Raw genomic sequence first — 14,399 nt, 5'->3', positions numbered from 1 at the left:
ACCTGCCCTCTATAAGCACTTTCTTTGTTCCAGACACTGTTCTAAGCCCTATACAGGTACTAACTTAGCCCAAATAACTAGGAGATATTTTATTATCCTCATTTAATGGATAAAAGTGACTTGCCTGAGGTCACACTCACAGCTAATGAATAGGGGGGCCAGGATTCAAACTTAGAGTCTAGGCTCTAGTCTAACTACTACCATGACCTGCCAAGCATTTCTGGGCTTTTAACTATTATCCCGCCCCCCCCCCCCACCGGAGTACCTGGTATTGGACTGTGATCTCCACCCTCTGTTCTGATCTTCTTTGCTGTGTGGTTTCAGATGGACCAGTTTAGGCAGCAGCTCCAGAGCCTGGAGGCCCTAGTTTCAAGGGCTCAGAGTGGTGGTGGAGCAGTGCCCAGCACGGAGCTGGAAGGCAGGATGCGGCAAGCTGAGCAGACCCTTCAGGACATTCTGAGAGAAGCCCAGATTTCAGAAGGTGATGAAGGCCGATTTCCATAATCTCCTGTGGGTATCAGTTGAGCAGGTGTCTCTGCCCAGCACTTGCAGAGAGGACTATCCTGGACTCTCCCGAGACCTGAATGATGGCAATGAAAGCAGTTCCGTGCATTCATTCATTTACTGGTTTTTTACCATTTTGCCATAAGCCAGTCAAAGTAACTTTTTCAACCCTCCACGTTGGATTACCCTGTGATTATGAAAGTTCTCATCCTTCTTTTCCTTACTGTACCAGGTGCTATTAGATCTCTCAATCTCCAGCTGGCCAAGGCAAGAAGTGAAGAGAAAAGCTACCTGAGCCGCCTGGATGACCTCAAGAGGGCCGTGGAAAGAATTGGGGCCCTGGGCAGTCAGTATCAGAACCGAGTTCAAGATACTCACAGGCTGGTCACGCAGATGCGCCTGAGCCTGGAGGAAAGCGAGGCCTCCCTGAGAAACACTGTAGGTGTTGCTGGGATAGGGTACTGAAGATCCCCGCTCTATCGGGAGACCCCCCCTGCAGACTTTCCGTCTCTCCCATTTTTAGGTCCGCCTGGCAGGTAGCTGGACTTTTTCTGGAAACAGGCACAACTATTCGTGTTATTTGGCTTCTTATAATTCCCGGTTTTACTGCATTTGTGTTCTTCCTAGCTCATTTCTCACTAACTGTACCCCTCTTGTTGGCTCTCTTCTCCCTTCTCACTGCACACCTCCCTAAGCTGCCAGCGGGCAGGATTTAGTTTTGTTCATATTTGCATTACCAGCCCACAGCATAGTGTGGGGCTGTGATAAATGTTTGCTGCATGAAATAAAGAGGAAAGGTGGGAAGGAAGGAATCTCTGAAGACAGGATTCTGAAAAGGGGGGCGGGGGGGGGTGGGGGGAGTGTTGCCAGTATGATTTTCTTAATGCTGTAGTTTTTAGGGTGGTAGGAGGGAGAGATTTGAATGAGCCCTCTCCTCTCAATGCAGAAGACAATGGTGACAATAAGTGGGTGAAAAATGAATAAAGGAAATTGGAAGACAATCATATGCTGAGGAAATGATTTAAAAAATCCATATTGATTTTTTTCATTACAAAAATATTCTATTTTGTAGAAAATAGAAAATAAAAATCCTCTGATGCCATTAATAACCACCACTGAAACTTGGTATATAGTCTATCGACCTTAAATACATATGAAAATACATATTAACATGAATATATTTTTACATGCATCAGTATCTGTATACAGGGTTTTTTGGTCTTGGATTTCTACTTTATTCTTATATTTTTTTAATGTAATAATTATGGTGACTAGGGACTCCTGACATCAGGGTGTAGAATGTTGTGTGGCTAACAACAAGTTCTAACAGGACAGATACAGAAACCCGCTTAGATTTCAGGGCCGAGTGCAAAGTCTTAACCAAGTCTCCTTTTTTCAGAACATTCCTCCCTCAGAGCACTACGTGGGGCCAAATGGTTTTCAAAGCCTGGCTCAGGAGGCCACAAGATTGGCAGACAGGTGAGCAGACCCCCTGCTTCAGGCTACCTCTGCAAGGCCAGACTCGAGCAAGACCGTAGAATCCTCAGGGGGCACCTGGTGGCTCAGTCGGTTAAGCATCTTCCACTCGGGTCACGATCTCGTGGTTTGGGAGTTTGAGCCCGTGTCGGGCTCTGTGCTGATTGCTCAAAGCCTAGACCCTGCTTTGGATTCTGTCTCCTCTCTCTGCTCCTCTTCTATCACTCTCTCAGAAATAAACATTAAAAAATAAAAAGCCTTATAAAGACTGTAGAATCCTCAGGACCTAAGCGACATATTCAATGCCTCCAGCCTCCTTTGCAGCCATTTCCTTGCCTTGGGGCCATTTTTTTAAACCTCTTGGCTTTTAGTGTATGTAGGTGTGGCCACTGGGCCACGGTCATTTGGCAAGTGTTGCGGGTGGAGGGGTTTTTTACCACAGATTTTTCTGACTCACAGTATGGCTTTGGTGTGTGTGTCAGAGGTGATTTTTTTTGGCCCGTGAAATGAAGTCAGCCTTTGGAAGAGAACGCTCTGCAGCTTTGAGGGACTCCCAGGCTTCCACGTCGAGCCTGGGAACAAGTAGCAACGAGTTGTTCACTAGCCTGTGGGGGCCAGGGCTGTAGACGGGGAGCCTCCTCCCGAAAACCGGCTCTGCAGGGCCCCAGTGGTACCAGGCAGCTCCCTAGTCCTAGCCTGACTAAATCCTACCACCCTGGTGAAGTGGTTTGCTCTTAGCAAGAGTGCTCAGCAGGGTGGCAAGGCTCAGTTAATCCAGATGGAATTCAGTCCGTGAAGGGGGCCGGTTTGTGTTTTTGTAGCATGAGCTGCCTCGAGTTTGTTTCTCCTTTAAAAATCACTTTCTAAGCTTGTGGGGGACTTTTACGGACAGGCTCTGCCCCCTTCTGGAGGAGGGTCCAATGTCGAGTGGCAGCAGGAGTACGGGGGTGTGGGTTCTGGATGAAATCAGACCTAGGCGTTTCTTGCGGCACAGAAAAGCTTATAAACGTAGTATTTTATCCGCCCGTTTCCCCCACCACCCCGGACTGCTCGCACCCGTCTCCACGCCCCGCTCCCCCTGGTTCCACCATGAACGGAAAAGATCAGCAGCCACGGTCTAAGATGTGGGCTCCATCTCCAGAACACCTTCAGATCCCCTCATTCCGACTAACCTGGATCGATTATGTCTGGCGTTTCTGGCCAAACTAGCTCCTTTACTCCTCTCCCTTCATTCAAATAGAACACCTGAAGGAGGCCCTGTGCTATGAAAACTCAGATTCTTTGTTTTCAATCCTTTCAGCCATGTTGGGTCAGCAGGTAACATGGAGCGGCTGGTAAGACAAACCGAGGACTATTCCAAACAAGCGCTGTCGCTAGCACGCAAGGCTCAGCGGGAAGGAGGCGGAAGGGGCAGCCTGGAGGGCTCTGCGGTGCAAGGCCTTATGGGAAAGTATGTTTCAACGGGTCCTCACACGGGTCAAGATAATCTGCATCCCTCTGTGGTGTGGTGCAAACCACATGTGAGGGGCACACCATGTTTGGTTAGCAAATAATGCTAAAGGACAAGAGGAGTGTGTTGATTTGGGGGAAAGGACATGCCTTTACGGCTGGAAGAAAAGGGTGATTAAGTAAAATTTGTGTTTTGAGAGACTGCAGTACTTGCGGGAAGTTGTGGTTGAAGGATGTGAGTAAACCCATCTGGTGGCGTGGAATGTAGAAATGTTATCAAGGAGTGGGAAACTCGGGCTGAATTCTGATTTAATCTGTATAAACTTCAAGGTTTGTTTAGATCATGGAGAGGGACACATCTGGCACATAACCTCATTTGGTTCTTCTGGTAACTCCAACGTCCATACTTTTTACACGACAGGATGAATGTTTGCTTTTAATAGTGGGTTCCTCAAAGTTCTTTCTCCCCACCCCGTAGGTTGGAGAAAACCAAGTCCCTGGCCCAGCAGCTGTCCGGGGAGGCCACTCAAGCTGACATTGAGGCAGACAGGTCTTATCAGCATAGCCTTCGCCTTCTTAATTCCGTGTCTCAGCTTCAGGGAGTCAGTGATCAGTCTTTTCAGGTGAGGGCATGTACTGATGTGCTTGGTGGACAAAAGGGCCATAGTGCTTGCTTCTTCTGGGGTTCCATAATCTCAAATCATTCAGCTTTCCCTCCATATGGACCTTTCTTGCATTGTATTAGGGAGTGTATTTTCTTGTTAACTATTTCCTTGTTCTTAAACCCTAGTCTGCCTCTGAAAAAGCCTTAGCCCACATTCTGAAACTGCTGGCTGATAAGAATTTTAGGTCTCTTCCTTTGTTTTGGGGACTACTGAAACCTGTGGGAAGTTACCATGGATAAAGCTTGGTATTTACATTTGGGTCCAAACCATAGTACATCTTTATGTACTGCCATTCAGAAGCCTTTTGTTCTTCTCAGAAGTTTTATGTTGTTTCTGTCATCAATTCCTTTAACTGTCACGTAGATTAAGATTCGGCTTTCTACCTATGCAAAAAGCACTCACCATGATTCCTACAACATTTTCATGCATATGTAAACATGTAAATTTTGAGACAAAACTTGTCTGATGCTGCTATCGTTAGCTATATTGCTTCATTTCTGTTAGATTTTGCAGTTATTCTCAAACAATGATGCCAGCTCCTAAGAAGGCTGGTGTGGTGACTGATAGGCCGAAAGTCAGACCCCTTCATTTCTTTGGGCTTACAGGTAGAAGCGAAAAGGATCAGACAAAAAGCTGATTCTCTCTCAAGCCTGGTGACTAGACATATGGAGGAGTTCAAGCACATGCAAAGCAATCTGGGAAACTGGGAAGAAGAAACCCAGCAGCTCTTACAGAACGGAAAGAATGGGAGACAGGTATGCTTTTGTTAATTCACTCAACAGCCAGGTAATGGATGCCTACTGAGTGAATAAGTATGGCAAGAGGAACCACAGAAAACTCTCTGAAGGTCATGGTATCTTATAGATGGAGTAACAGACAACTTGATAGAATTCATTTCCACCCACTGGCTCAGCCCTCAAACCTAGGAATTGGACTCAGGCCTGAGTTCAATTTTGGTCCAGCTTGTTCTACTAGCTTGGCTTTAGAAAGTATCTAGAGTATAAGATTAGGACTTGCAAAACTGTACTTGTCCTTGATGGTAGATGAGTTTGTGACTGTTCTCTATATGGGATTTGTCGTTAGGTTATAGAGTTCACTCTGTCCCAGATTGTGGAGGGCTTTGCAACAACACCCCTAGACTTCCTGGTGAATCGCAGCACTCTGTCATGAGGCGTGCCAGGGTGATTCTGCTGTTCTGCCAGGAATGCTCTTCCTCAGTGTAGGTTACATTTACTCTAATCTTATTCTGTGCCTCTTTACAGAAATCAGATCAGCTGCTTTCCCGTGCCAACCTCGCTAAAAGCAGAGCCCAAGAAGCATTAAGTATGGGCAATTCCACTTTTTATGAAGTTGAGAACATCTTGAAGAATCTCAGAGGTAAGTATTTCATGGGTCAGGTCACTTGACTAGGTTAAAGGTAGAACCATGACTTTATCTTGAATCCATATGTAGCTCTCTAAATGATAGATACATTAGGATATTAACAGACACTTAATAAACATCTTTCTAAAAGTATTAATATTGGATGTAGCAGAAAGAATTTAGCTTGATGGCTGAAGGCTTGAGTTCTGAATTTTGCTAGGCTGACTGCTCGGTGCTGACTGTAGGCAAAGTCACAGCCTTTGCAGACCCTAAGGTCTTCTCTTTTAAAGGGAGAAGGTTGAATTAAGTGATCTCTAAGGTCCTTTCACAGATCCAGCATCCTACTACCACAGATATTTTTCCTTTTCTTTTGTAGCCTGGCTGGCACCTGGGTGGCTTAAGGGTCCGACTTCAGCTAGAGTCATGATCTCACTGTGGGTTTGAGACCCACCTTGGGCTCTGTGCTGACAGCTCAGAGCCCGGAGCCTGCTTTGGATTCTGTCTCCCTCCCACTCTGTCCCTCCCTAGCTGGTGCTCTCTCAAAAATAAACATTAAAAGATTTTTTTTTTTTTTTTTTTTTAAGTGTAGAATCAACGTGGTTGTTTTGTGGTGATAGAGCAAGCTTTGTCACAACATCTAGATCCCAGGAAGTTTGTGTTTGTGCCTTGTAGAGGTTTTAGGATTTCAGGTTTCTTTACTAACTTACAAAAAGAGAAAACATTCCTAAAGTCTTGGGATTTTCCTCACAGAAAGAGCCTCTACTCCTTCTATCCAGCCTCCAACTATCTTCATTGGTAGCTTAGGTTTAAGGCTCTGGCTTGAAACTTTGGGCTTAAAGATTCCACCTGCTTTCTGGGTGCCTGCGTGGCTCAAACGTCTGACTTGAGCTCAGGTCATGATCTCAATTTGTGGGTTCGAGCCCCACGTCAGGCTCTCTGCTTGAGTTCAGAGCCCGCTTTGGATCCTTGTCTCCCTTTCTGCCCCTCCTCCACTCGTGCTTGAGTGCTCGCTCTCAAAAATAGACGTTAAAGATTCTACCTGTTTTTGACCTACTTTAGGGTTTTAATACTCTTGCAGTGGTGGGGACCAAGTACAGGCTGATTGTCAGCTTTTCTAAAAACTTGATTATGGCTCTTTCAATGGGTCCTTTAAGATACTTTCTGTTAGATAAGGAGCCACAACTTCCCCTACTTTTGCCCCCAGGCAGTAATAACACTCTTCCTGGAATTTTTCATGAAAACGTTAGCCCCATTCACCTTCATTTGTAAGCTTTATAAGCCATTAAAAACGTTTTTGAGGTTTTGAGTTCTTAGAGTGCAAGCAGGGGAGGGATAGAGAGAGAGGTAGACACAGAATCTGAAGCGGGCTCCAGGCTCTGGGCTGTCAGCCCAGAGCCTGCCTCTGGGCTAAAACTCACGAACTGTGAGACCATGACCTGAGCCGAGGTCGGACGCTCAACCCACTGAGCCACCCAGGTGCCCCTAGAAGTCACTTTTCATCTTCACGGCAATATTTTCTTGCCTTTCAGAGTTTGACTTGCAGGTTGAAGACAGAAAAGCAGAAGCCGAAGAGGCCATGAAGAGACTCTCGTATATCAGCCAGAAGGTTGCAAGCGCTAGTGACAAGACTAAACAGGCAGAAGCAGCCCTGGGCGGTGCTGCTGCCGATGCCCAGAGGGCAAAGACCGCAGCCGGGGAGGCCCTGGAGATCACGGACAAGATAGAACAGGTAAACAGAAGTTGAAGAGTAGGCTAGCATTAGAAGCCCCAAACGCAAGAGTGGCGTAGGAAGCCAGAGAGAGAGAGCGAGAGCGTGCAGCAGGCTCACTTTTGATCCCTACAACTTAAAGTCCCGTTGGGGCCTATAGCAGCCCCAGATCCACACAGGTACCTATCACAGACTAAGAATCTGGAGTGCTCCCTATCTGCAAGAGAACAAAGGCAGAATTGAACATGAGAGCAAACGTAACCCTGGGAGGAGACAAGAGGCCTGAACGGGGCTTCTGTCTCCGTATTTATGGAGCTCCCGAGATACTACCCACGTGGTGAACGTGAAGAAAACAACACCTTACACGTGTGAATGAGGAAAAAACAATCAAACAGTAATCATTAACTTGTGGGTGTAGGAAGCAAAGGGTGGGGGGGGGGGGGTAAGTGGTGTTTGTGATCGAGATACATCAGTATATTGGCATCAGTTGGAAGGTAATTTCCTGCAGGTGATATAACAAGTTACTCGTGATCCCATTACAATACCTCGCTGGCTAACCTTGGGCGTTTTCGCCACGTGGCGGTGGCTTTCCGCCCTAAGCTTTCTTCTAACCCGTTTATGTAAGTAGAACCTGTCTCCCCACAGGTGCCCCTTTTTGTTGATTGAGTCACAAGGCTATCTCTGAAAGCTGCAAGCTTCATTTGCAGCTCCCATTTTGGACCATACCATGAGCAGAGCCATCCAAGATATATGTATATATACTTTTATCAACTATTGTATTAGCTTCCTAGAGCTGCTATATGAAGTACCACAGACTAAGTGGCTTAAAATAACCGAAATTTATTCTCTCGCCATTCTGGAGGCTAGAAGTCAGAAATCAATCTGAAATCATCGAATCGGCAACAACCCTATTTCCAAATCCGGTCACATTCTGAGATACTGGGGGTCAGGACACCAACATATCTTCTTGGAGGACACAGTTCAACCCCATTAACAACTATCATCGATGTTTGATTCAAGATTATGAAATTCTGGAGTTCTGCATCCCTTATCTCTATTTTCTATGTCTAAGCACCACATATCCTTTTTTCCCCCCCTCCCACAATGTACCAGCACTGTGCTTGGTGCTGGGGATATGGAGATGAGAAAGAGCTAGTCCTTCTCTTCAAGGAGCACTTGGTGCAATGGGGAGAGACAGACTAGTTACACCACAACCCACATGTTAAATGCTATCGTAGGAGCTGTGCTTTCTCGGCTGGAAGAGAGCTTCTTATGTCTCATTTAAGCATGACTTCTAAAAAGCTTCTGCAGCTCTAGAAAGCCCAAAGGGAACTTTTAGTATCTGGACTATTTGACCACTTGGTAATTTGCAAGAATAATCTCTAATTGTAAGTTCCTTGAGGGGAGAGACCAGTTTCACGTGCCTCTCTTTATATAGCTTCTAGCACACAGATAACTGCAATTTGATGCTTAACAACAGCTTATTGATAAAGGTACTGATAAACTTTGTCCTAATAGAAACAAAAGCACAGCTGTAGCCCATTCATTCTCTGCACCTCAAACTCAACTGTCTCAGGGATCCTGGTAAAATCACTGAAAAGTCTGTGGCAGCAAAGAACTATGACAGGAAATGATGTGAATTTCTCACCCTCTGAGTTTTCCCAAATAGTTTTTTATTGTGTTCACTTTTTGGTGAACATTGACTTGACAGGGAATCAGTGTTTCACTTCTGACCCTCCTAGGACCTACAGCCAGACCCTCAAAGTAACTTGTTTCAAGCAGAGCTTGGGGAAGGGTGTGTCTGCAAGTCTGACTGTTCCATTGTTCATCCAACTCACTCCATCAGGGCCTGGCTGCAGCTGTGTTTTTTCCGTATTTGTTTCTGGGATGTTTTTGTGCCTCACCCCTATATCTCCTCCCGTCCCTGGCTCCCTTTCTTCTCCCAGGAGATAGGGAGTCTGAACTTGGAAGCCAACGTGACAGCAGATGGAGCCTTGGCCATGGAGAAGGGACTGGCCACTCTGAAGAGCGAGATGAGGGAAGTGGAAGGAGAGCTGGCAAGGAAGGAGCAAGAATTTGACCTGGATATGGACACAGTACAGATGGTCAGTTTCCATCGTTTTCCATGGGAGATCCCTTTAAACTTGCTAATGTGAGAGACACCCTTTCAAGACTGGTTTGTATTTCTTTTTCTCCAGGTAATTACAGAAGCCCAAAGAGTTGATAACAGAGCCAAGAATGCAGGAGCTACGATCCAAGACACCCTCAACACGTTGGATAGCATCTTAGATCTAATGGGTATGTGGAGTATCCACAATCTTCCAGCCCCATGCTTCAGGGCTTCGCCCAGAAAATTAGCTAGACCTAGCCCTGATGAATGGAAGTCTGATACCCTTAAAGGGTATTTGCTTTGTTTCCACACCCAGAGACTTTGGGCACATGACTTTACATCTTCTGGATTCTATTTTAACGTCTATAAGATGGGTCATTGAGTACCTATTGCCCTTGGAGGTGAAAGTCTGTAGGTCAAAGATCTGGGTGTCTTTAGAGAAGGTGTATTGAGGCTCAGAGAGGTTAGTCATGTCCCTCAGATCACATAGTAAATTGTGGAGGCAGTATATTCAACCTTCACAGCTAAAGAGAAGAGTGGACAGTTTGACAGTCCTGCTAAGGGTTCTGGCCTTGATCCTGAGCAGCTAGTGGACACTTTAAAGCAGAGTAATAACATCATCACTGTATATTTCAGAAAGATCACTAAGTGGAGTGCAGGAGTGAGTGGAGGAGAGCTTGGAGGTGGGTTAGACAAAAGGCAGAGTGAGACCATTTTGGAAATGGTGGAAGGAGTTGAGGAGGAGGTGGCCAAGCCTGAACTCTGATACAATAGTGGTAGTAGTAGTGAGCGGGGGAGATTCTCCCAGACTGTGAAGTCAAGAGTCACTTGCTGATTCTGCTGTTTGTCCCTCCCAACCCACAGTTATACCTTGATATAAGCAGGAACTTGACCTGCCTGATTGATAGTCTGGAAGAAATGTGAAGATAGTAGGGACAAGAGATACTGCAAAATTTTCGGATAAAATAGATTTAGTGGCACAGTTTGGCAACAATTCAGGTTTGCCCACAGTATCCCTCCCCCTGATATCGAACCCTCATTTGGCCTGATTTGTCGGGGGCTGCAGCAGATAGGGAACGAGGGATTTGATCATGGATTCCAGCCACATTCAGGGAAAGGTTTGGTTTTACCTTTTCAATTCGGTAGGACAACTCGAAAATCTGATTTTTCTGTGGAGTAGCATCCTCACCCTGGCAGATCAGTATTGCCCTGTGTTGTTATACTAATGAGTCTGCTTTGTAGTCCCATTAGCTCCAAAGAGTAAATACCCTCTGAGGGTGAAAAAAACACAAAACCCAGTTCCCCAGTGGAGATATAAGCAGCTTTGTTTAGTGTTCTGAAAAAGGTAATGCAACACACAGGGCCCTTCAAGAGAAAATGAGAGCGTTTTACCAGGTGCCAGGCACTATGCCAGGTGTTCTCTGGTCATTTAAGCCTTTTTGAGGTCCTGTGAGGCAGGTTTTATTATTTTTATTATTTTATTTCACAGAGGAGTAAACTGAGGCTCAGAGAGGTTGATAAGTCCCACGGATCACATAGTAAACTGTGGAGGTGGGATTTGAACTGAGGACTCTTTGATTCCAAGGCTCCTGCCCTTTTTGAGCAGATCGTCCTGCCTCTCCGAGGACATGGTTATTTTGTTCCCAAGCTTACTTAACTTTCCCAGCATGTCATAGAACCCGGAATTCTGGAATTCTCCCCTGCTCCGAGGTGAAGGTCTGATCTACCAGATATACATTTTTGTTAGGGTGTTGTTTCTCCTGTTTGCTCTCTGGAGTCCGGGAACAGTAACAGCTTAATCTCTAGGTGTAATAAACTCAGGCAGTCAAATGCTCACACCACGGCTCAGATATGTGAGGCAACCCGACCTTGAGTTTGAATTGACCAAAGGCCACTCAAACCCTTTCCACATTAAATAGGTTTGACCAGGTGCCCTTCCTGCTGACATTAGTTTTAGATTATTTATGGGTGAAACATACCTCAACAAATATGACTACATTTAATATTGGAAATAAACTAATAACTAGCCAGATTCCCACTGTTTCAGGCCAGAATGATAGCTTACATCACCTCCTACCAGCTGGAATCTATCCCCAAAATGTCAAAGCGTACCTTGGCCTCTTTAAACCCCAAACCCAGCCAGTTTCTAAAGGTCTTCTAATGGAAAACAGCAAGATATTTCCCAAGGATAGTTCAGTAAACATAATTTGGAGTTGATTCTGATCCTAGGGTGAGCTGTGTTGGGCAGACACCTTGGACAGTACTCAGTCTCCTATGACCTTCAGCCTTCGTCTTTTCAGAGTGTGAACTTGGCCCTAAAGTGAAAGAAATCCAAGCTTCATATTGCTTAACTATAGAGTTCAGAGGCTTGAACTGGGCAGTTCATAACTAGTAACTAGGCTAGAGCTCTCAGAATATTTTCTATATTATTCCCAATGTAAAATAAGCCTTTTAAAGGCATGGCATACCATTTTCTCTGGGCAGGTGGAAACAGGTTTTAGTTAAGGGTGTAGAAGGCCCTTGTGTGTTCAAGGAGATCTAATCACAGCTCTTCTATATTAACTCCTTTCTCATTCCCTAAAATAGACCAGCCTGGCAGTGTGGATGAAGAGGGACTGATCTTACTGGAGCAGAAACTCTTCCGAGCCAAGACTCAGATCAACAGCCAGCTGCGGCCCTTGGTGTCAGAGCTGGAAGATCGAGCACGTCGGCAGCAGCGCCACCTTCGTTTGCTGGAGACGAGCATCGACGGGATTCTGGCTGATGTGAAGAACCTGGAGAACATCAGGGACAACCTGCCGCCAGGCTGCTATAATACACAGGCTCTTGAGCAACAGTGAATCTGCCATAGAGATTTCTCAGCTGAGGTTCTTGGGATACAGACCTCAGGAGCCATCTCGTGTGGTTGGGGTGGGATGGAGACACTTGAGCATGTTGAATGGGCATGCTCAGGTCAACTGAACCTGATCCCATCCCTGAGACCTTGGCCAGATAAATGTCTTATCGCACCAGTGTGACACTACTTGCTTCCTGATGCTGGGCAGTGAGGCAAGTAGCACTGGGTGTGAGACTGGTCAAGGGCCCGGACCCCAAAGGGTAGACTGGATGGAAGGGCAAGCTGCCTGGGCAGGTGTTTGCCTTGGGATAGTCACACACTGAGTCCTGGAGTATGGACAGTGTATGGAGTATGGAGTATGCTGCTGGGCTATAGTCAGCTTATTCTTTGAGTAATATGACCAAAGGAGAAATATTTTTACTTTGCCCACCCATACAGTTCTTCCTAATGTCTGAACAGAGAGTGAAGTCCAGTCACACTGTGGCCAGTGAAATACTATTACCTTGTAGTGTCCAACTACAAGCTTCTCATTGACCAGAGTTCCTCCCACTTACCACCCAGTTTGTCAACATGTCGTCCACTTTCAAGCTGGGAGAAATGAGCAGTGGTGGACTGAGAGGCTGTAAGGCTGGTCCATTTGGAGCAATGGTGCCTGTTTGGGTCCTGCCACCTTCAGTTTCTTCTGGGGCTTAGAAGTGCCATCCTTTCTCCAGTGACGCCATGGCAACTTAGAGACTACTTTTTTATTAAAGCACTTCTGACCAGCAAACACTGGGAAAGTATTTACTTTTGGGTTTCAAAGTGATAGAAAAATGTAGCTTGAGCATTGAAAGAACTACAATTATCTAGAAGATTTGTTAGTCCTAATTCAATCCCACTTTTCAAACACTAAAAATTATGTGTGTCTACGTGTTTTATTTTCTCATTCCCTCTCCCTGTAGCAGAGAATGTTTCTACTCACACTTGAGCTGGGTAGGCTCCATCCTTCATCCTTCCATCCATCCATCCCTCCATCCATCCATCCTTACAACATATATTTATTGAGTACCTACTGTGTGTCAGGGGCTGGGGTACAGTGGTGACGTAGTCTCTGCCCTCACAGAGTTGATTGTCTAGTAAGGAAGACAAACATTAAAAAAAATATATTTAAAATTACAACTCTTGTTCATCACAAGTAGTTTTTATTGCGATAACCCCCTGGTTGGCAACCTCATTTCTCAACAGAACATGTTGCAAGACACTCCCATGGGGGCACTTGGGTTTGGCAAAGCTGGGATGGGTCTGGGTTGTGCACACTGCTTTGCATTCCAACCATCACTCCTCCCCTTTCCACATCTGATTGCAACAGACTGTTGAGTCATTATGACACCCCTGGGAATTGCTGGAAAATCCAGAGACACTTCCACCTCGGCTTGGAAGACATTGGTGCAGCCTTGCCTCTATAGCTCCTAGGCTTTTCATGGATGTGTTTTTAAATAAAGAACAATTCTTAGATGCCTGTAGTCAGTTTCTAATTTGTCAAACTCTAAGCCTAAGATGGAGGAACCAAAACAATAGAAACCAAAATGTCACAGAGCCATGGGTCCTAGAGTTTGTATTTTTCTGAACATCTTGTTTTGCCATTTCCAACCATGAGAGTACTTTATGAGATTTAATTGGTGCTGTCTCCTAAGCATAAAGAAGGAACAACCTGAGCAGAGTGGGGTTATAATTAATATTTTTGCCTTTCTTCCTTTGGCTATGAAATTAAGGTAAAATCAATAGTTTGTGGTATATTGTCATGCTTTTTAATAAATTAAAATCTAATAAATTAAGATCCTGAATTGGTCATCTACCCAAATGGCCAAGGAAAAAGATTCTGCTCCAGTCCACATTAATCCCTCAAATTCTGACAGGTCTAATCACTTAGCTTTACCTTCTGTAGAAGTGAATTTATTATCCTGTCTTGGCATAGTCAATCACATGTCTTATAAATCTCTCACTGTAACTAACAACTAGTACCCAGGAAATGTGTATGTATTACTTAGATTAACTACTATATCACATCGACCTAAAAATGTATGAAGCTCAAACACAATAGACTTTTTTTCTTGCTCTAATAACGGATAGGGAGCAAGTGGGCAGGGTGACCCTCTACATAGTCATTCCAGGGACCCTGCCATTTGTAACATGTGACTTGCAAGGTCGCCTTGGGACTCATTTCCATTCCAGTGAGTAGAAAAGGAAAAAGACATGGAAGTGGGAGACATCTGAAAGGTTTCTGTGTGTCAGGCCCGGAGGGGTTGCAAG

At 45.3% G+C, this 14,399-nt stretch overlaps 1 protein-coding gene across 2 annotated transcripts in view; it reads left to right on the top strand.

Moving 5' to 3' along the window:
* The window catches only part of LAMC2 (laminin subunit gamma 2), a 57,340-nt gene extending 43,581 nt beyond the window's left edge, over positions 1–13,759 (top strand). For both annotated transcript variants that reach the window (XM_042976364.1, XM_042976365.1), the window contains exons 14-24: positions 325–481; positions 737–942; positions 1,904–1,983; positions 3,281–3,430; positions 3,908–4,052; positions 4,700–4,849; positions 5,357–5,471; positions 6,986–7,185; positions 9,111–9,269; positions 9,363–9,462; positions 11,861–13,759. In XM_042976364.1, the coding sequence (XP_042832298.1) occupies positions 325–481; positions 737–942; positions 1,904–1,983; positions 3,281–3,430; positions 3,908–4,052; positions 4,700–4,849; positions 5,357–5,471; positions 6,986–7,185; positions 9,111–9,269; positions 9,363–9,462; positions 11,861–12,114 (1,716 nt within the window). In that variant the 3' untranslated portion in view covers positions 12,115–13,759. The remainder of the gene's footprint in view (positions 1–324; positions 482–736; positions 943–1,903; positions 1,984–3,280; positions 3,431–3,907; positions 4,053–4,699; positions 4,850–5,356; positions 5,472–6,985; positions 7,186–9,110; positions 9,270–9,362; positions 9,463–11,860) is intronic.
* Positions 13,760–14,399: the final 640 nt, after the last annotated feature.

Source organism: Panthera tigris, chromosome F3 (genome assembly GCF_018350195.1).
Source record: "Panthera tigris isolate Pti1 chromosome F3, P.tigris_Pti1_mat1.1, whole genome shotgun sequence".
NCBI classification, from domain to species: Eukaryota; Metazoa; Chordata; class Mammalia; order Carnivora; family Felidae; genus Panthera; species Panthera tigris.
This window is presented reverse-complemented; position numbering and strand designations above follow the sequence as displayed.